The sequence below is a fragment of the Macaca nemestrina genome, chromosome 19 (assembly GCF_043159975.1).
Source record: "Macaca nemestrina isolate mMacNem1 chromosome 19, mMacNem.hap1, whole genome shotgun sequence".
NCBI classification, from domain to species: domain Eukaryota; kingdom Metazoa; phylum Chordata; class Mammalia; order Primates; family Cercopithecidae; genus Macaca; species Macaca nemestrina.
The window spans coordinates 23,717,100-23,740,660 of record NC_092143.1 but is presented as its reverse complement, the minus strand read 5'-3'; the positions used below and the strand labels follow the sequence as shown (position 1 = coordinate 23,740,660).

At 34.5% G+C, this 23,561-nt stretch overlaps 1 protein-coding gene across 7 annotated transcripts in view; it reads left to right on the top strand.

Moving 5' to 3' along the window:
* Positions 1-23,561, top strand: part of LOC105477091 (WD repeat domain 7) — a 388,969-nt gene that overhangs the window by 155,028 nt on the left and 210,380 nt on the right. For all 7 annotated transcript variants that reach the window (XM_071085283.1, XM_071085280.1, XM_071085278.1 and 4 more), the window contains one exon: positions 13,126-13,239. In XM_071085283.1, the coding sequence (XP_070941384.1) occupies positions 13,126-13,239 (114 nt within the window). The remainder of the gene's footprint in view (positions 1-13,125; positions 13,240-23,561) is intronic.

Genomic DNA, 23,561 nt, shown 5'->3' with positions numbered 1-23,561 from the left:
TATTCATGTACAGGGTATTATGTCAATGTAAGTTTCCAGGTTTCACAAATTTCATGTTTTTTCACTTGAGCAACTACCTTGGAATGGAATTGCTTGGTTGTGTAAGTGTGACTAAAAATTCACTGGAACTGTTTTCCAAAGCAGTTGTGCCTACCAAGAAGGAGTGAGCTTTCCTATTGCTCTGCATCTTTGTCAGCATCTGATATTGTTAGTATTTTTTTAACTTTAGACATTGTAATAAGTATGTATTTATATCTTACCATGATTTTTGTTCATCTTTCCTTATTGACTAATAATGTTGAGCGTATTTTCATATGATTATTTGCCATCCATATGTCCATTTTGGTGAAATACCTATTTAACATCTTTTTGTCCAATTGTTCTTACCTTTGTAAGAAATTTTTTTTTTTTTTTACCTTGGGTTGCCTAACAATAAAATTTTGGTTTTGTTCTTGTTTTTCTTTTTTGAGGACGGAGTCTCACCCTGTTGCCCAGGCTGGAGTGCAGTGGCGCAATCTCGACTCACTGCAAGCTCTGCCTCTCGGGTTCACGCCATTCTGCTGCCTCAGCCTCCTGAATAGCTGGGACTACAGGCGCCCGCCACCATGCCCGGCTAATTTTTTGTATCTTTCGTAGAGATGGGGTTTCACCTTGTTAGCCAGGATGGTCTCGATCTCCTGACCTCGTGATCCACCTGTCTTGGCCTCCCAAAGTGCTGGGATTACAGGCTTGAGCCACCATACCCGGCCCAACAGTAAAGTTTTAAGTGTTCTTCGTATGTACTGGATAGAAGCCCTTAAACAGATACATACTTTTCAAATATTTTCTCCCAGTCTGCGGGTTGTTTTTCATTCTCTTAACAACGTCCTTTGCAGAACAAAAGTTTTTAATTTTGATAAAGTCCAATTAGTTTTTCTTTTATGACTCATGCCTTTGGTGTTGTATCTTAAAAACTCGTTGGCAAATACAAGGTCATGCAGATTTTCTCCTGCGGTTTTTTTTTTTTTTTTTTTGAGAGGTGTTACAGCTTTATCTTATGAGCTGTCTTTCCGTTCATTTCTCTCTATAAGTAACATTCTTGCTTGTTTCATGCTTTTTATCATGTATCTTCTAGGTCATTAACTTACTGTCTGTACTTAATATATCTTATTAGTTTTGCCTATATTCTTACATGGTACTCATTTATTTACTGTCTATATAACACTTCTTATGAGTTTCATCCATTTTCTTCTTCTTATCTATAAAATAACTGAATATTCTCAAATAATAAAGTCAGAGCACATTACAATGTTTAATATATTTTTGTGATAAGTTATTGGAATATCCAAAATACCTTATAGTGTGATCTTGTAGCATATTGTTGCCAATTAAATGTATCATCTGCTAGCACAATATTAAAACCAGATTCTTGCGTGTTTATTTTCAAACCATTTATTCACTTTGTGTGAAGAGATTAAGAGTCAAAAGCTTTCCTACTGATGTGTGTGTGTGTGTGTGTGTCTTTAGATATTTGAAAATAACATTTTTTGGCAGTGAAAGAAAATAAGATACATTGGTTCTTTGAAATGTAAATATTCTGATTTTTTGCCATCAAGTGTCTTATTTACAAACATGTATCATAAGATGTCTGGAAATGTGGCTCTAAAAGGAGGGAAATAATACTAAAAGTTTTTAAAAGGCATAAGTAAATGGGTTCATGAAATGGAGGAAAAAACCTGAGTATTCAGTATTTTCCTGAATTTAGGAAAAAAAAAATAACAATAAGCAAAAATTGATAATAATAAAAGCAATGGTAATAACTTTAATGTTACTATAATGCTACTTATTGAGCACTTACTACATCTCAGGCACTGTGCTAAACTCAACCCCTAGTATCCATCGTTGAATTTATCTAATTAATTAATTAATTAATTAATTTTTTGAGACAGGGTCTTGCTCCGTCGCCCAGCCTGAAATGTAGCGGTGCCATCATGGCTCACTGCAGCCTTGACCTCCAGAGCTCAAGCAATATTCCCACCTCAACCTTCTGAGTAGCTGGAACTATAGGTGCACACCACCATGCCCAGCTAATTTTTGTATTTTTTTGTAGAGATGAGGTTTTGCCATGTTGTTCAGGCAGGACTGGAACTCCTAACTCAAGCGATCTGCCACCTCAGCCTCCCAAAGTGCCGAGATTGCAAGCGTGAGCCACCACACCTGGCCTATCATTGAATTTAATGTATGACATATCACTGTCTATTATCTTTTATTCATCAGGTTTTATACAGTGATACAAAGGCAGCCTGGCGGGTTGCCAGAAATTATTGCTTTTTATTTGTTACCTCTCTGGGATTATCTACTAGTAGATTAAACTGGATTTGGGCCATAATCTTTCCCACCTAGTCCACTCAGACTCTCACATTAATCACCTCTGGAAACACTCTCACAGACACACCCAAAGTAATGCTTTGGGTTGGGTTTCTAGATGTTCCTTGATCCAGTTAAATTGATACCAAAATTAAGTCCACAAGTCTACCCCTTGTCAGGCTGTTACCCATCCACTCCTCCTTAAACCCATTTAATTTCCAAGTGAAGACAATAAAAAGGTAATACTTCCTAACATGATGTAGCTAACATGATGTAACTCTCCTGCATACAACCAAAAAGCGCACTGATCGATTCCCTAGAATCGGGCTTTCAGGATTTCAGGATTTGGGAATTTTCTCTTTTGGGATTATGATTTTGGGGACTTTAGACTCTAGAGATTTTCATCATGTGGAGTTTTAGATTGAAGAGATTTTGATCTTTAGGAATTTCCATCTTTCGCGATTTCGACATTTAGGATTATGGCGTTCGGGATTGTGTCTTTGCAGACTATGTTTGATACCACGTTAAACTCTCTGCCTTCATAATTGTCTTTAACAACTGCTTCTGGCTCTACCCAAAACTGAATTCCTGAACTATTCTGATGACCAGAAAGAGAAATCATAGGAATTTTTTTTTAACTGATCCCTAAATCTCAGGTATTAAAGTTTTTCTTTACTTTCATTGCATAGTCACCAGCCCCAGCAACCTTGTAATTATATTTACCAGTGATTCTACTTCATTTTCCGTACTGGAGCCAGGCATCTGTTTTAAAGAATGAAAATTTATTCCTTTCTTACTTCAAATTTTCTGTTAGTACCCTGTTTCTTATTGCCTTTGGGGCTCTAGCCTCAAATGTTATATTAGCCTCATTGCTTACCTCTTCTCACACTTTTTGTGCTCCTGCTACCCAGTTCTGTAGATGCGCCAGGGACTTTTAGCGTACCCTTTCTTCCTGGAATTTTCTTCTCCTAGTGTCATTTCATCGTAAATTCTTATACATATTTCAAGACCTAACTCAAATATTTCCTTCTTGTGAAATTGTCTTTGACATGTATTTCTTCCTCTTCCCATCCTAAGAAGAGCTGATTTTTCTCCATATGTAAACTATTTTCACTTATTTATTGATGAATCTGTATTTTCAATATGGCTATTAGATTCTCTAGTGTAAAGTCCTTGTGTTTCCCTACCTTCATTTTTATTTTCTTTGCCTAGTATAACTACCATTCAAAAAAAGTTAAATGAATAAATTTTTCCTCCTGCCTTCCCCATGTTCAGAAAACAGCCCTACCATTCTGTACATTTTATCTGAAAACTACTCTTGATTTTCTCCTCATTAAATACTGTCTTTAAAAATATATATAGATCAGTGATTTTCAGACTTTTAAAAAAGTGGTATCCTTTTTTCAAATGAAAACTTCTGTAAAACTTATGGGCATGTGTGTGCATGCATGCATACATACAACCACACAGAAAGAGGTAAGGATGGGGAGGGTGGAAGTCTCCCTTCTGGCACTTCTGAAGAACTACTAGGGCTCCCAGTAGCACGATTTTAACATCATTGGCCTTATTTCTACCTTCATTCATCGAGTCCTTCCAAGTCATTCTTTACATTGCTACAGGAGAGCCCTTTCTAAGCACAAATAAAATTAAGGTATTTTCCATGCTTAAATTCATTTAATGACTCCTTCGGTTTACATATAAGCTTTTTGGAAGCTAAGGGTATAACTTTTTACTTTTGTGTCTCTAGTCTCTGGTATAGGGCTTGTTGCATAATAGCCTGGATGCTCCTTGAGTGTTTAATATCATGAGGGAACATTGCACTGTTACCTATACCATTGCACAGTTATCATACCTATTGCATGGTTAAGTTTACTATTTTAATGGCTTTGCTTTACTCATATTGGCAATGCCATCCTCTCTGTTACTCAGATCTATCCCATCCTTCAGGCCCAATACACATCTTAGCATCCTTTTTTTTTTTTTTTTTAAACCGTCAACTTCAGCAGCCCTTATCAGTTTTCCTTTCTTTGATTTCCAAAGCAGCTTACTGTTATTATAAATAACAACAGGTGTAATGTACTGTATGTAGTGAGGGTACTGTTTTTGTTACCACTTGATGATGTAACCTCTGCCTAGGTGATCCTAGCCAAAACAAAAAAATTCGTGAAGAATTTCAAAGGTACCCTCTTATTTAAAAGAACATACTTTAGCACAGTTCTGAGATATGCAATTCTGTTTATAGTTTGAGTTTCTAAATCAGCCAGGGGTTATAATTTTAAGCTTATGCTTTAGTACAGTGGTATTTAAAAACAGTTTTTTCTTTGTTTCGTAACAGTTTATAGGTTGAACAACATAATCTTTGTTTTATTTGTGACTTTTGAAACCAAAATTGGTGTTGTCAGCTCATAGCCTACAAATCTCACAGAAATTTTTGAAAAAGTACATGTGATAATTAGAAGCATCAGGCTTGATTTTTTAAATGATGGGTCAATTTTAAGTTCTTTTTGGGAAAGAGAAATAATAAAGCTTTATGCTGTCATATTAATATTTCATTGATATAGTACACTTCTGTTTTCTGTTTTACTTACATATTTTTTCAGTAAATGTTTCCCTTTTGTTGCTTTCAGAATTGCTAATAATTACATTTTATATGAGAGCAGTTTTCAAAAAAAAAATACTAATTAGGAAAAAATGTATTTCATTTCTTCAGAAACAAAGATCAAAACTCATGTTACCAAATAATTCTTATATTGTTATTTGAACTTGAAGACATTCTGCTTATTTTAAATTATATTTTTATTTCTCTAATGACTTTGTGGCCTTTAATAAACTAACTTTATTGTTTTCGACAAATCAAAGTGATCTTTATGCAGAATAAGGGATAAATACCCTCACTGTTTCTTACAGGAAGGCTTTTCTACAAGACATCTATACTGTTAATTTCATATTTTTGATGTTATTGCAGAAGGAAAAGTGGATACTGTATCTTTAATGGAAAGCAAAAGGTTATCTTTCTATGGCCTTTGTGTGTATGTGCTGATGTGGATGTAGGCAGCCAGACAGGCAATGTGTGCAGAGAGACTAGGGAACCGGCTGTGGATCGATAGAAGTGGTGTGAAGTGAATTAATGTGAGGCAGGCTGTCTGTCTGTCATAAGGATTGTGGGGAATGTGGGGCAGTGTTGGTCAGTCACTGCAGAGATCTGCTTCCAATAAATTCAAGCCTTCTGCCTGAAAAGAAACTGTAGATACTCACATACTCCCTTATTGTTAAATTTTACTTCATTCACAGTAAATGTTCATATCAAATTATTGCCTCCAGTGTACTTTAATTGGACCACTGGAAAACCACACTTGTGAGGAACTGATGAAATAAAAATATCTGCTATTCTTTTGGATCTATTTTTCAATCTCAGTGGAAATCTATATTACTGAGAATGAGAAATAGAATTTTTGTTAATATTTATAAATATCCTTCTTCATTCTTAGTCCTAACAGTGTTTATCACTACAATCTAATCTTCAATAAAAATAAAACGATAATGAACTGAAGTGGTTTTATATTTCCATATTGGTTAAAGTGCTGGTTTTTACATGTTACTATATTAAAAATTAGTATTTTGTTCTTGTATTTCATGTTAGTCACATGACGCTGTAGTCTTGTGCGTTCATATTATTTATTATTACTCAGATATTGTTAGCCAGTTGGAAAAAAATTCATACAGGTAATTTACAAGCTTATGAAAGATAATTTTTAGAATACTATATCCAGTTTTACTGGTGGAGCTAGTTGAGTGTAGTTTAATTCCATTGATTTTGAAGATCACATTTCCATATTTACATTTTTAAAAAACTTCTAAAGTGGTTTAGAAAATATTGCATAAAATTGGAAAGTTTTATGTATGTAGATTTTTCACAATGAAGAGTTATCTAAGCGTTTAGAAATCTAGATGGCATGAAGATCTCATAGTCTTTCTTGTCCTCTAACTTTCACTTCTGCTACTTAACTACAACCCTCTCACTTCCCTTTTACTGTTGTGTCCAAACTTACTCATACCAGCTTGCTGCCCCACTCCATTCCCCCTCTGCCCCCATTTTCCCCCTGATTCATGGTATAAAACTCGTTTATTGAGAACTGTTGTTTGTTATAATGTACATTGATTTTTTATTTTGTGAAATCTGGATTTGGAGACTCACTGTTTTTTTATGTGCCTCATGTCTTTCCGTTAATTGTATTTCTTTTTTATTATATCTCTTTACTCTTTTTATATCTTTTTATATCTTTTATCATACCTCTTTCCCCAAAGTACCCTTACTGCTATTTTCTAGTATATTTAAATAACATAATTTGTGCCATGAGATAGAAAGTATTCAATTCTGTTCAAGTTGTATTTATTGAACCTTTATGAGATTTTCATCACTGTCAAATATTTTGGAAATACTCGGAAAGTAAGTAAACCTTAGCTTGTATGGTGTAATTTGACAAATAAGCTCACTTAGGTCAAGTACAAAAGAACATATCAAATATCACTATATAATTAATTGACAATATTTATGATTTTGATATACAAAAAAACCCTGAAATTTCCATAAATATATTTTCCTAGTGGACTCTTATTTTTTTGCAAGGATATTTTGTTTTCTTTGTGTAGACAAAGGCTAAGCTTTTTGTAGAAGGAAGAACTAAAACCATTTTTTCTATCTGTGTTTTGTTGAAAATAGCATTGTATTCTAGCATAATCTTCAATTCTCTTTGGTGACAGTGATGTAGTACCTTCTATTGTATCTTTTCTTAACAAGCTAAGTTTTTGAAAGTATATATATAGTAAAATGTACGCTTTTAAAAATATTGTTCTATGAGTTTTAAACACATGTAAATAGTCATGGTGTAGATTATTTTCACTATGCTAAAAATTTTGCTTTATCTCTTTACAGTCAATTCTTTTGTCACACTCCTAACCCCTGGCAACCACTGATTTGATTTTTATTTTGCGTTTTACAGAAAGTACTGTTGTCTTGACCCATTAACATAAGGTCCTGATAGAACTAAATAAGGTAGAAAGTAGAAATAGCCAGGTTTATGGCTAGGAATTTTAAAAAATATTATTTCTTCTTTGCAGATAATGACTACCTTGCTTAGAAGTATTAAATAATGGTTTTTAATAATCTTCTACCATAACTATATGGCTGAAAACTTCAAAAGTTAAAAGCACCTATCAGATTTTCCTTCAAGCAAACGGTTAAAATTAGTTTTAAATGAGCTGTGCCATTTGGATTTGAGAGTTGAGTGTGGTAATTTGGGCTGTCCATTCTCAGTTTCTCCTACCCCTTTACTGTCTCCCAGAAACGTTAGAAATTGTAAGTAGTGTGTTGCTATCACAGTGCCCTCTATTATGGGAGTTAAGGATATTTTGCTGATCTTTAAAAAATGAAATATATAGATAATTTTGAAGTAAACAAATCAGTCACTTTTTATTGATTGCAAACAAAATAATACAGAAAATTTGACTGTGAGGATTAATATGGTTACAAATATGGTCAGCATAAAGAATATAGTTTAATTTTTAAAAAATTTAAGTAGAAAATTATGCCTTTCTGAAACAAAATATTCATGGTGAATTTTGCTTTCTGATTGCGTAAATGTTCTATGTGACTCTTTTCCTCCCTTTTTTCTTTAGCTATATGGCAGAAAAAAGTATCAAGAGAGTACATTGAGGTGGCATGGATACCTTCGTTGATCTGGAATGTTAGAAAACCAAACTTTTAAAAAATCAGCTTTATTGACATGTAATTCACTTAATACTAAATTCACCTTTAAAAGTGTACAATTCAGTGGTTTTTTAGCTGATTTAGAGTTGTACAAGCATCACCACAATCAGCTTCAGAACATTTTCAAATAACCCAAAGTGAAACCGCAGCCCCCATTAGCATTACTCCCTGTTCCCTCCACCCCCCTGAGCCCTAGGCCAATCTGCACATTTACTTTCTGTCTCCATAGATTTGCTTCTTCTAGACATTTCATTTAAATGCAATCATATGGCATGTAATGTTTTGCGACTTCTTTTATTTAGTTAAAATTGTTAATATTTATTCATGCCACAGCATGTATTAGAACTTCATTTCTTTGTATCGCCATATAATATTCTATTGTATGAATTTATCATTTATTTATCAGTTGATGAACATTTGGATACTTTCCACTTCTTGGCTTTTATGAATAATGCTGCTGTGAATGTTCGTGTAGATGCTTTTGTGGGGACATATATTTTCATTTGCTGGTAGTAAAATTGCGGGGTCATATGGTAACTCTATGTTTCACCTTCTGAGGAAATGCCAGATTGGTTGGTTACTCTTGAGTTTTGAGAGTTCCTTAAACAGTCCAGGTACTAATTGCTTGTTGGACATGTGATTTGTGAATCTTTTTTCTCAGCTTGGAGATTGTCTTTTCTTCTTAATAGGGCCTTTGTAGAACAAAAGTCTAAAAATTTTGATGGAGCCCACTTTGCCAATTTTTTCTTTTATGGATTGTGCTTTTTTGGTGTCAACCAAAACTTAGATTTCAGAGCTATTCTCCTGAGTTTTTTTTTTTTGAAAAATTTTATACTTTTATTTATTAGATTTCAGCCCATGATCCACTTTGAGTTACTATTTATATAAAGTATGAGCCTTAGGTCAAGGTTCATTTTTTTTGCTTATGGATGTTCAGTTGTTCTAGCCCTGTTTTGAAGAGATTATCCTTCCGCCACCTCTGTTGAAAATCATTTTGGCAGATTAGTGTGTGTCTGCTTCTTGGTTCTCTATTCTGTTATATTAACCTAATGTTTATTACTCTGCCAAAGTCACATGGTTTTAATAACTTTATATAAGTCTTAAAATTGGGTAAAATGACTTTTTTCTACTTTATTCATTTTCAGAATTGTTTTATTCTAATTCCTTTGTCTTTCATATAATTTTAGAATGCTTTTGTTGATATCTACAAAAGGATCTTACTGGGATTTTGTTAGAAATTGCATTAAATCTGTGTATCAGTCATTTTGTGGGGAATTGGCATCTTTCCTATTTTGAATCTTCCAATCCCATGAACACAGTGTATTTCTCTGTTTCATTTGTTTAGATCTCCTTTGATTTCTTTCATCAGTGTTTTGTAGTTGTCAGCATAGAAGACCTGTTTGTGGTTTTTCAGATTTACATCTAAGTATTTTAGTTTTTATAATTACTGTTAATAGTATTCTGGCTTTAAAAAAAATTAGGTGTCCATTGTTCATTACTAACATGTAGAAATAGAATCGATGTTTTCAATGTTTTTTTTCTTATATTTTGTAGCCTTGCTGAACTCACTTATTAGTTTCGATAATTCCTCTGTATTTCCCTGTAGACAATCATTTTATCTTTGAGTGGGGTATATTAGTCAGAATTCTCTAGAGAAACAGAACCAAAAGAATAGGTGGAGAGAGAGAGAGAGAGAGAGAGAGAGAGAGAGAGAGAGAGAGAGACTGACTTATTAGGGGAATTGGCTCTTGCAATTGGCTCATGCAATTACAAAGGCTGGAATGTCCCAGGATAGGCCATCTGTAAGTGGGAGACCCAGGGAAGCTGGTGGTGGGGCTCAGTTTAAGTCTAAAATCCTCAGAAACAGGGAAGCCGAGGGTGTAATTCTCAGTCCATGGCCAAAGCCCTGAGAACCCAGAGGGTTGCTGGGTATAAGTCCTGGAGTCTAAAGCCTAGAGAACCTGGAGTTATGATGTCCAAGGGCAGAAGAAAAAGGATGTCCCAGCTCCAGGAGTGAGAATTTGCTTTTTCTCTACTCTTTTGTTCAACCAGGGCCCCCGATAATTGAATGGTGTCTGCCCACATTGAAAGCTGATTTTTCCTGCTTAGTACACTGACTCACACACCAGTCTCCTCAGGAAACACCCTCACACACCTCCCCATAGGTAATGCTTTACCAGCTCTCTAGGTATCCCTTAATCCAATCAAGTCGACACTTAAAATTAACCATCACACAGGGCAATTACATCGTTCTTTCCAAACTGTGTGTATGTGTGTGTATTTTCTTGCTTTGTGGCATTGGGTAGAACTTCCAATGATATGTTAAGAGTGGTAAGTGTGACTTTCTTTGCCATATTCCTGGTCATAGGACAAAAGCATTCAGACTTTCACCATTAAGTATAATGTTAGTTGTAGGCTTTTAGTAGATGCTCTTTATCAAGTTCCTCTGTATTCTTATTTTTCTTAGAGGTTTTTTTGTTTTTACTCGTGAATGCATGTTGAATTTTGTCAAATGATTGATATGATCAGGAATTCTTTTTTTCTTCTTTAGCCTGTTAATATTTTGGATTATATTGATCCATTTTGGCCAATTGAACTCCTTTCATGCTAAGAATAAACCCTACTTGGTCCTGATATATAATTCTAAAGCAAATAAATATCCTATTTGCTTTTATTTTTGTTACAAATTCTTGAGACTATGAGAGATATTGGTCTGTATTTTTCTTTTCTTTGTATTTTCTTTTTTTCTGCCAGGGATTTTATAACCCTTACTAAGTTTTGGAAAGCATCTATCAAAGAACCAGTTTTAGCACAACTTCCTGGTCTTTCAGCCTCAGTTACTTTGAGATGTACATGTTTGTTCCTTAAGCTCTGTTCCAAAATACTGAATTCCTTTGGTTGAATAGTTAACTAGCACAGCACAGGAACTTTGTGGTACTTGGTAGTATTTATAATCAGTATTGTGTGATTCTGTGATTTCTCAAGGTTATTCTGTGATGTTCTGTGACACCTCCCACCCTGTCCCCAGGAACTTAGTCCCTGGAAAGACTTGGTGGTAAATTGATATTGAAGTTTGAAATCAAAAGACCTACGTCGCAATTCTGGTTCCTGAATTTAGTAGCTGTATTATGTTGGGCAATTACTTAGCCTCTCTGATTAAATGAGATAAATGTAAATGGATCCATAAACTTGTTACTTACATAAATGCCAGCTTTATTTTAATTGATCCCTTAATTTTATAGGAAAGGAAAATACTAATGCTGATTGTTACTGTCCAAACTATTTCTTAATATGTTTTCAATGTTTGTCTAATTTTAAAAATTATCAAGTTCTAAGCAAGAAATGAGACTGAGATATTTCAAAGATTTATATATTGATTTAATATGAAATAATGATTTTTGGTTTTGTATTTGAGCAATATCTATTTAGGAATGTAATGTTTACCTTATCTCCTCTTTGTGATTTATTTTACTTATAGCTATCTTTAATAAAGTAATATTATTTTTCTAGTACATGCCCTCCTTTATGTTAAAATTGATCATATAAATCTAACAATAAAAATGCTTTTGTAAGTTAACCATTGAGTACATATGGACACAAAGAAGGGAACAACAGACACCAGGGCATACTGGAGGGTGGTAGGATGGTAAGGATTGAAAAACTACCTCTTGGGTACTATGCTTATTACCTGAGTAATGAAATAATTTGTACACTAAACCCTGTGACATGCAATTTACCTATATAGCAAACCTGCACATGTACCCCTGAACCTAAAATGAAAGTTAAAACTTTTTTTTGGAAAAAAAAATGCTTCTGCAAAGTGGTGGCTTTGTTATTTTTTATTCATCAGGGATCATTATTTAGCATTATTATTATTTTTTAAAGCAACTCTGAATAAGTAGTGGTACTAAAATGGTGTGTTTAGTCCGCAAGTTTAAATCCTTAGAGCTTGGAGCTGCCTACTGGTAGGTCCATTTCTGGATCTGTTATGGTGGTTCATGGCTAAGATTCTTCCTCTTTTGATGCCTTTGGTTAACCGGAGGTAGCAAGGCTAAATTTCACATAAATGTTTCAGTTAATACCCCTTGGAAGAAAAGAAGTCCTTAAACTAAATAAGTGTTTGGTCTTTAAAATATTTAAATGGATTCTATGTAGGCAGTTATTGATATCCTTTTAAGCTGATTTGGTTAGAAAGTTTAATTCCTAGAGTAGCTTCCAATGGGGAGATTTGTATATTATCATGATTGAGAAATACCTTTTGATAACCATGTGAAAAATATCGATACACGCTACTATCTGTTGTGAAATTGAGAAATAATGTGACAGATACAAGATGACAACAAATATGCATCATCAAAGATGATAGGTATGTAAGGAAAAGACATTTGTGTGAGCTGGCAAATTCTCAGGCGATTTACAGAATGGAAGCTTTTGGCCTCTGAACTTCTTTGCCTGTCTGCTTTCAGTTAGGTTCTTTCATTGTGATAGTTATGTGACCTTATATCGAATTCCTTCATAGAGGGAGATGTTATACTCTTTTTGGGCAGTGCGTTTCAGGTCCGTTGCTTAGCTCCAGGACACAAATTCTCCGGTCCTCATCTTTCCTCCCAACTCCCAAGTTATAAACAAACTAACATTAAAAAGAAGTAAACTTTTAAAACAATCCACACTTTCCTCTTTGTTGAATAATTGTTAAAATCAGCCAAAGTAACTGTAGCAAAAACGTTGAAAGGAATCAAGTAAAAAATGTAATACTTCAGCATCCTGTTTCTGTTTTTCCCAGATCTTGGTTAAAAGTAAATATAGTACATACCTATGTACATATATACATACAAATAAATAGAGCACATGTGAATGTTTTATTCATTGATTTGTGTCTCTAATTTTGGTGAATATATATTTTTTAATGTATTGTGTTTATATCCATTAAGTAAATTAAAAATCTTCAAAATTTCTGTTTGTCTTACTTTTCATTTTTTAAAATGAAGCCTTGTGATTCACATTTGTTTTAGCTGGAGTCACATCAGAAGCCATGCAGACTATCACCACGGCTCCTGATGCCTCAGGGCCTGAAGCCAAAGTCCAGGAGGAAGAACATGACCTTGTTGATGATGACATCACCACTGGTAAGCACAGACATCTTTAACATCTGATTGGAGCTTTGTTTGATATTGCAAAATGTTTTCTAGGTTATTTGTGGTGGGATTAAGTATTTCGATGGAAAGGATGGAGACTTGTACTGATGGTGTATTTAGTTTTATGAAACTGTTTAGTGTCCTCTTTGATCTTGAGGTGAAAAGAAGTGGAACTGTTTATTTGGTCCAGGTTTGCTGATTGTAACTCTAATAATAAACCTGCTAGCTGTGCACTTGTTTTCTGGAGACCTTTTAATTCAGAGGCTGAGATCATTGCTAAAGCCTTGGAATGTGTAAAGGAATATACTCATTAAGTTTTGAAAGATTTTGCAACTATCAGGTAAACTAAAGAATACTAAAATTTAATCACAATATATACAATATAAGCTGTATAGGAAGACTTACTCTTTATACTTATACTGTGGAAGTGAATGCTGCTTTTTAATTGTTTGGCCACTGAACATTCTTATCTGTATTACCTTTCACATTAAGTGAAATTTAGGCGAAAAACATAAAGCAAATTTTAGGAAACTCACACACTATAAATGTTTAGCCTATCTTTTTATACTCTTAAACCAGTTTCAATTACTGGATCTCCAAATACATTCAGCTCAATTTCTTTGAATGCACAGAGGATAAAAATAACCTAGTATAAATACTTTTATTGGTATCAAGAATAGTAAGCTTTTGTTTTGGGTGTGGATGGTTAAAATTTAAAATTTGATCATAAAATGTATAATTGTTGAGAAGCAACAAATATTAATAGTAAAAATTAATTTAATAGTAATAATTTAGAAAGAAGCATGCCTAGAAAATATTAATTTAATAGTAATCAATAGTTTAGAAAGAAGCATGCCCAGAAAATACCAGAAAATTTTTAACAAAAATTAAAGTGGGGAGCTGGACACGGTGGCTCACACCTGTAATCCCAGCACTTTGGGAGGCCGAGGTGGGCAGATGACCTGAGGTCAGGAGTTTGAGACCAGCCTGGCCAACATGGCAAAATCCTGTCTCTAGTAAAAATACAAAAATTAGCTGGGGTTGGTGGTGGGCACCTGTAATTCCAGCTATTCGGGAGGCTGAGGCAGGAGAATCGCTTGACCCGGGAGGGCAGAGGTTGCAGTGAACCAAGATTGCGTCACTGCACTCCAGCCTATGCAACAGAGTGAGACTCTGTCTCAAAAAAAATAAAAATAAAAATAAATAAATAAATAAAAGGAGAAAAGAAAGGGGAAGTTTCCCTCCCTCTCTCCTTCCCTCCCTCCCTCTGTGATAGGCAGGTTACTACTGTTACACTGGGAAGAAGAAAGCCTAAGATCTCCCTTGAAAATTTACAAAGTGTATATTTAAATACCTATAGCCTTGTGCCACTGCTGCCTAATATTGCCAAAGTTGGGGAACATCTGATTTTCAATAAAAATGAGATGATGATGATGATGGCTGTTACTTACTTTTAAATTCTTTTTAATGTGTAAGTTCATTGATGAAAAATATTATCCAACTTAAATATAAACAATTTCAGGGACTTCTAATTTTTCTGATAGTCATTTAGTACTTTACAGTTATGGAGTTTGCTTCAGTAGCTGCTAAAGAAAATCTATTTTATTTGCAGATTTTTTTTTTTTTTTTGAGACAGAGTCTCACTCTGTCGCTCAGGTTGGAGTACAGTGGAGCGATGTGGGCTCACTGCAACCTCCACTCCCAGGTTCAAGTGATTCTCCTGCCTCAGCCTCCCAAGCAGCTGGTACTACAGGTGTGCACCACCATGCCCAGCTAATTTTTGTATTTTTAGTAGAAACAGAGTTTCACCGTATTGGCCAGGCTGGTCTCAAATTCCTGACCTTGTGATCCACCTGCCTCGGCCTCCCAAAGTGCTGGGATTACAGGCATGAGCCACCGCACCGGGCCTATTTGCAGATTTTTAAGCCAGTCCATGTTTTGTTCAGTTTTGACTGCTTTTCATACTGTTATATGTATGTTTTTTGTTATATTTTACTTCCCTGTAAAGTTTAAAGACCTTCTGATCTATAAAAAGTAGTTAAGTCCTAGCAAAAACAAATTTGCCTTTGCAATAGTAGAATAACTCAATTTGCATTCTAGAATAAAAGCTGAATTTTTGAGCAGTCAAGTAAGCATTATTAAATCAGTACTTTGAAATTTTGAATTATGCACTACCAAAGTCATGAGATAGCGTTATAGTATATGATTTTTAAATTTTATTAGCAAAATCAAGAAACTAAGAATGCAAATCTAATTTGAAGAGTCAATTAATGCTACATACACTATATTTTTATCTGTAAGTTTGGTTCAACATATGTGACAAATGGCTTTTATCAGTCGATTTATTCATTTCATGTCGTGGGTACTAGAGGCAAGAATGTTCAATATCTGAAGAACTTAAATAACTAAAAAACGGCTTCCTTACCATGTTGTCAAAGCAACTAGCATGTTGCAGCCTGTAGATCGTTCAGGTTACCTTTAAATTGTGTGACTTGATTAAGCTGTGGTATAGATTTTTGTGAGGGTTTGGAAGAAAACCGTATTTTATTGACTAGAATCCTATATAAATTGCATTATGAAAAATATGGTAGATGCATTGAGAGAAATCTGATTCAAGCACAATAATCTTGTTTTGGGGTAACCAGTGTTGTAGAGAGCCAGTACTGCAAAAGGGAAAGCTGGCCAGTGCAGCCATTCAGATGATTTTTCCAGTTATTTTAGAGGAATTGTTCTAATATTTCTTCATAAAATAAGTAGAAATTATATCATGACAGGTATTTGCCTGCCTTTTCAGGGAAGTCTTATTTGAAAGCTATAGTTAGGCTGAAGTGTATAGTTGAATTACTTTTATTATTGTAGTAATCTGGATCTTAATTTCTAGAAACAGTCTGAGCAAGATAACAGTTAAAATATGAGGTATAATATAATGCTTTCACTAAAGGCAGAATACTTTTTGAAATTTTTATTTTAGGTACAAATGGGCTAGGTATCAATGCTGTCTTATGACAGTTGAATCTGAGCCTAGTAGCCTTTGTTAGCATTTGCCTTATCAAAGTAAAGAAGCATGGATTAAGCTGTACAAGTGTTGGCTATGATCAATGGGAACTAATTAAATTTATTTAAAATGAAGAATCTTAACTGGAAGAGAACAGCTAGAAAGACTAGGAGGAAAAAACTTGGCTCTTGATTGATACAGTTTAAATCTTCACTCTGTCATTTAAAAAATATGCTGCAGCTTCTTTCTCTATCTCTCTTTTTAAAGCTAATATCTATTGATCAGCTCTACAAAGTAATGCCAGTGTGCCTTGGTCAACACACATACTCAGTTTTACTTAGCATTCTGTCTTGAGGTTCATCAAATTCTTTCCTTTAACCAAATATTTTAAATTATATATCATAGACATATGAGCCATCTTGATGGGTTAATATTTTATGTAGAAAAATATTAAAACCTATGTCACATTTTCATATTGTACAATATGCATGGGAAATGAACTTTTCAATGACATTGCTTTAGGATTTATAATACTCTGTTTATTTAGGATCTATTTTAACTGCTTAATGGAATTTAGAACAAAACAATAATGTTGTTTCTAGATTATAATTTGAGTCACAAGAATAGTACTGTATACCTGTGTGTTTGCTTTTATATGTATACTTTTATTTCCAGTATTATCACTTAATTGCTATGTAGATATATAACTGACATTTATAAATAACACTTTCCTATTTATACTATGTTATTAATAGGTCATAATTATACTAACGGAATAAGTCTCACTAAAGCTGACACACATAGAAGAAATTTTGGATTAATCATAATCTACTTTTCTTAAGGGAGACCTTCATGTGACTTAGTTAATTTTGCTTTATGTGTCTTTTATCATGGTACAGTATAGCATTCTGATTGAGGGTGAAGTGATACACCCTCTAAATACTGCATCTAAAAACAACCTCACCTTAATTGCAGGCTGAACAGAATTTTGGAAGGGTTTCATTCACAAACCTGCGTGTATTCCTTTAAGAAGGTCCCTATATTCTTCTGAGGGTCATAGTTTGGTGTCTTACCTCTTGTTCAATACAGCAAGGACACAAACTGACCAAAAACAATGATAAAGGGTCAAGAGTTACTGACATTGTCAACAAAAAAACCCACCTTGATACTAGATCAGCAGCACAGTTGACAGATTCAACTACAAAAGCAACAATGATATATGGAACCCAATGGGTGGGTTGACTGTACTTATTTTACTTTTTGATGCATTTTTTGTTAAATTATAATTAGGTACATTTTGATTACTAATTCAAGGGCAAATATATATCTTCCTATTACTCATTAATAGATGCAGAAAATAATGTATTTTGCTATTCCTGTGTATTTAGTGCTGATAGAACCTACATGTGTCTGTATCCCTCCTACCTCTGCCTTCAGTTACGTTCTGCAGACATATATTTTAAATCTAATTCTTTACAGCTCTATGTTTTACTGATTTAAAGTTTTAAGTTTCTGAGAAGATATCCTGTCTTATGGTAAATTGGTGTATAGTTTTCTATAAATGTGCTTTTGTTTTTCTTGGATTGTAGAATCAAATTTTTTTTGTAGGTATAATCTTAGAGACTAGCTTACGTTCTCCTTTTACAATCAAATAAATTAATATCATTATTTCCTAAAGAACTTACATGATTGATACCCAGTGTCCCAAAACATGTTATTTGGCCTTTCATTCAGAAGAGTCTATATAACATGAATGAAAATGAAAATATCTAGTAATGATGAAAAGTACTGTTATATAGGATCATTAATAGTGTGTAGTAGTCCTCTCAGTAGTCATCTACTCGTTCAATCAGTAAATATTTTTGAGCACTTTAGTGCCAGACACTGTTTACGATATGCCATTGAATACAATAGGCAATCATACTTGTCCTTGTGGAGCTTACATTTTCATGCAGGGAGGCAGACAACCATAGCAAGAAGAAGTAAATAGATATACAGTATATTAGAAGATGAGAGGTGCCTTGGAAAGAAGAAAAAATAGAGAAGGGTAGGAGAGGTTAAAAGTAATATCACTTGACAACTTTATCAAACACTTTACACATGAGCCTTATGAAGTTACTTTGAAGTAGATACTAGTATATTTCCAGATATGTAGCTGAGGAAACAAGCTTAGAGAGATAACTTTTACAGGGTCACATATGTACCAAGAAATAGATCTGGGATTAAAATGAGTCCTACCTGATTCCAAAGCTGACATGTGGTCTTAAGCCCTACTCTGCACTGCCTCACATTCTCAAAGTAACTCGTTAAACTTTGGAAGATTTTCATTTTCTTTTGAAATATGAGATGATGTTACAGTTTACCTTGATTGTTTATGATAAGAGGTAATTACTTTGCTGGGTATCTAATCTCATCATTATTCCCCCCACAATCCCCCCCTTTTTTTTTTTTTTTTTTTTTTTTTGACATGTGGTCTCTGTTGCCTAGGCTGGTCTCAAACTCTTGGGTTTGGCTGGGCATGAATAGTGGCTCACACCCATAATCCCAGCACTTTGGAGAGCCAAGGCAGGAGGATTGCTTGAGGCCAGGCATTTGAGACCATCCTGCACAACAGAGAGACACCCTATCTCTCCAAGAAAAAATTAAAAGTTAGCTAGGTGTGGTGGTGCACACCTGTGGTCCCAACTACATGGGAGGCTGAGCTGGGAGGATCACTTGAGCTCAGGAGGTCGAGGCTGCAATGAGCTGTGTTCGCACCACTGCACTCCAGACTGGGTGACAGAGTGAGACTCTGTCTCAATAAAAACAAAGGAAAAACTGGGCTCATGCTATCCTCTCTCCTCAAACTCCTGAGTAGCTGGGACTACAGGTGTGCTACTGTGTCCATCTAGTCTCATTATTTAAAATGCAAATTTGTTATTCTAAATTTAGATCAAGAGATCATCTCCTTTAGGAAACAAATCATCGCATATTCGTTCTTTAAATTTTCAAACATTATTTAGGACTGTTGTAACATAATATAAATAGAAGTATTTTTCATTACTAAACAGTCACTTTATTGCATACATGTAAATGTTCATTGTTATGTCCAGCTTTTTGAAGTCATCAGTATAAAACTGACACGTTAATATATGTTTATACGCTGAAGTCAACATCTCTAGTATTTTAAAATAGAGCTGAAAAAGACGTCTAGTCTGAGACTTAATACCGATTTGTGCATTTAACTACTTACCAAAGGTCCTATTCATAAGATGTTTTTACATTTGTTCTGAATGGAAGATAGGAAATTTACGCTGTTAAAGTACAGATAAGCTCCAAGGAACAAAATACGGCATATTATGTATTCAGAAACCAGACGTTCTTTCCTAGCCAGGAGTGAGAGGCTGTATAATTTGTAAACTAGAATAAGATACTTCCCCCTGCACCCTCTGCCTTTCTCATTCTTTAACTTATATTTGACAGTCTAAAAAGTAGTTTAGATGTATATGAATTTTAAGTCACTTCTTCTAAATTATCACTACCCTTGCTTTTGACTTCAGAGTGTTAGCTATGAGTTCACTATATTAAGTCTCTTAGCAATTATAAATTACTAAAGCTATGGGTTTTTTACTCTGCAGTTTTCATGAAAACAGATATTAAGAAAACTAAAAGTGTAAATTTCATGGTTTTCTGAGTGAACTATGTCATTTCAAATAATTTACCTTTTTGTCCTTTTTTAAAAAAATCTGGGAGAGGAAACCATATATGAAAACATGTCTTTCTTGTTTAGTGTTTAATGCTCAGCTTTAGTTTGTGTTGAAGGACAAGTAGAATGTTTCTAAATACAGTATTTGAGAAAGTTTGTGACATGAATATTAAAATACAGAAAAAAATGATGCTGTATAAAACTGAGATACACTTTCTTTTTCCCATTTTCTCTCTGAGTGATTTACTTTTTCTGTTCTTTGGTAACTACCGCTTGTATGTTAATGACTGTCAATCAAATCTGTATCTCCAGCCTAGCCTTCTCTTTTCAATATCAGATTCATATATCCTCCTGCCTGAATGTCCTATAGATACCTAAATACCAAGTGCAAAAGGAGCTATAGGCCAGGTGCGGTGGCTTGTGCCTGTAATCCCAGTACTTTCGGAGGCCGAGGCGTGCGGATCACCTGAGGTCAGGAGTTCGAGACTAGCCTGGCCAACATATAGTGTAACCCCGTCTCTACTAAAAACTACAAAAATCATTTGTATTTGTAGTTGTGGCAGGTGCCTTTAATTCCAGCTACTTGGGAAGCTGAGGCAGGAGAATTGCTTGAACCCAGGAGGTGGAGGTTGCAGTGAGCTGAGATCGCATCACTGTGCTCCAGCCTGGGCGACAGAGCAAGACTCCATCTCTCAAACAAACAAAGAAACAAAAAACAAAAAAGGAGCTATATTTCTTCTGAAACCTCATCTTCTCTCATATGTATACCTCAGTTAAAGGCACATCACTAATGGTACCGTTAATTACCTGACATCTCAAACTTGAAGCCCAAGGATAATCCTGGCTTTCCCACTTTTTAACAATGTCCACATATAGCTGGTGTAAGTTCTTGTAAAATGTGCCTCTTAAATATCTCTCAGTGGTTTTTGTCTTCTCTGTTTCCACAGAGAATACCTAGATCCTGCCTTGCATTTTTTCTTCTTCAGATTATCATTGCGTTTTCCTACAACGATCTTCCTGTCTTCCTTCTCTTGTTCTCATCCAGATCATGTCTTCCATGACTCTGAGAGTTTAAGAAGTCAGTTCATCACCCTTCACCCTCATTAACAGCTACTTAATGACCTCCCATTGATTATAGCTCCAAATCTAAATACTTGGCGAGATATCTAGGGTTCTTCAAGGGCTGACTTATATCTCTGACATCATCAGCTAAAGCAATACTTAACTTTGTTCCCCAGAGTACCCTGCTATTTGGTGATTCACACTTTGCATGTGCCCCTCCATCTGGCTGGCATGCTCTTAACTCTCACATATGGGATGAAATTCCAAGAATTCCCCTCAAATTCAGGAGTGTCATCATCTTCATGAATCCTGTCTGGACCCTTCTTATGTAATATCTCCCTGTTCATTGTACACACTTCTGCTCTTGCAGCTCAGAAATATGTAGCAGTAATGATGTCTGTAATTTTGTTAAGTGATCATTTCACTTGCCCTTTCTGAGTCATGTGGGCCTGTGACTTTTACCTTCTTGTATGTCTAGCACTAGAATAGCTGGTACATAGCATCTTCTCAATAAATGTTTATTGAATGAATGGTTGAATTAATGAATCCATAAGATTACTCATATTTCAAGCAGCATTCCTTGTATACTGTGTATTTACTTAAATACATTTGCTGTATCTTTCCTATACTTACATAGTTTATATTTCCTTAACCTCCCTGCCCATCTTCTTAGTGGCTATTTAAATGGCTCAAAAAATCTTGGTAACACATTAGTGAGGTGATATAGGCTTATTTGTAGATAAATTGTCTCTTGATATTATGAAAATGAGACTGAGAACACATCTAAGAACATAATTAGCTCTACCAAATTAGTCACTATTGTTTCTGTTTAAAAGTTTATCTTTTTCTCTTGGAAAATAGTATGTCTTCAAAATTAGGAGAAGGATGCGATACATAGATTTAAATAAGAAAAGATAGGGGAAAAAAATCCTGGAACAAATGTGCTTTGTAACTTGTATTAAAGAGCAGGTGGAAGTTGGGATGTGCTATTGGAATTGCACAAGCAGAGAACTAGACCTGATCGAATTTTCAGAGAATCCCCTTTCTGTGGTCTGCCTTGGCCCTTGCAGATTTGGTAGACAGTGGAGATGTACTTGTGGATGATGGTCCCAGTTTCTTAAAAGTCTGGGAATCCCTATTTGGTTGCTGCCTCTTCAGTCACCCTTTTCTTCCTTGCTCTGGTAGCTGTGCCTCCTCATTTCTGGGATGGATTCTATCAGCAAAAGCCAGAGTCTTTAATCAACACTTGCCTTGGCACCAAATCTTTCATAATACTATTATCCAATAAGGGCACTTTTATTTTTTGTATGTGCACATAAAGGTTGTTTGCATGTGATATTTTTGCAAGGGGTTTGGGCAAATAAATAGTAATTAACACCGTCTTTGCAAACTTATGTAAAAGAACACATTGCAAAATCAAGAACTTTAATAACTATCTCAATGACTTAGCAGCATTTATTGAGTACCTAATATGTGTCAGACTGGCTCTATGCTCTTTTAAATCCTCAAACAATTCATGTGATGTCTTCATTATCGCTTCTGTTTTATAGGAGAAGAAAATGAGGCACAGAATGGTAAAGTCACTTGCCACATAAAAGCCACAGATAGAAAATGACAAAGTCAGGATTTGAAGCTGGACTATTGCTTCTAGATCTTGTGCTTTTAAATTGAAGTAATTTATTTAAAATCAAGTCATTTATAAACCTTACAAGAGAAAAAAGAAACACATATATTGATTACGACTTGTCATTTTCTTTTTGTGTTATATAGAGTCTTCTATTTTAATTTTTGGTATAGCTTAACTTTTTATGTAGTAGAAGGAAATGTTTGAAATGTGAAGAAAATACTTCCTGTTTTCTTAAAAGAGAAACATAGAAATTCAGTATATGAAGATAATTTTATGTATTGTCTAAACTAGAATTTCTACTTCATGTTCATATAAAACCACACACATAAATACACCAACACATAAACAGTATTAGATCAGAAAGCCTTAAAGTTTGAATTTCACATTAACTAGTATGTATTTCTTTTGCTAAATTTAGACCAAACAGGAAAAAAGCAGAAATACTTAGTTGGATAATAATGTAGGTGCTGCATCGGGGTTGGGGGAGGGCAGGTGGGTGGTAGAGGGAAGCCATCCCTGTGAGTGAATAACCTTCAGGATGAACTTAAAGTTTAGCCTTTTGTGAGCTGTGTAATAGTACCTCATGGATAAGAATGAATTGCATTAGATTGTGGCACACTATTATATATCTGTATATTATATGAATTGCCCTTATAATTGATATCAAACCCATATGACCAAAAGTTGTAATTCACAAAAGTAATGACAATAATGTCTCATAATTCACAGACTCTATGTCATACCTGTGAATGATTGCTTTTACTGTGCAAACCATGTTAAAGGGGAAAAACAGGTTTTAAAATGGATGTCGGGTTCTGAAGACTCCTTCTTCCTGATACTTCATAGTCATTTTTAATACATAAAAAGATAATTAAATTTACTAACATCTGTGAGTTTCCCCATGATTTCTTGGGTTAAAATCACATTGCAAGCATAAAAGCTTT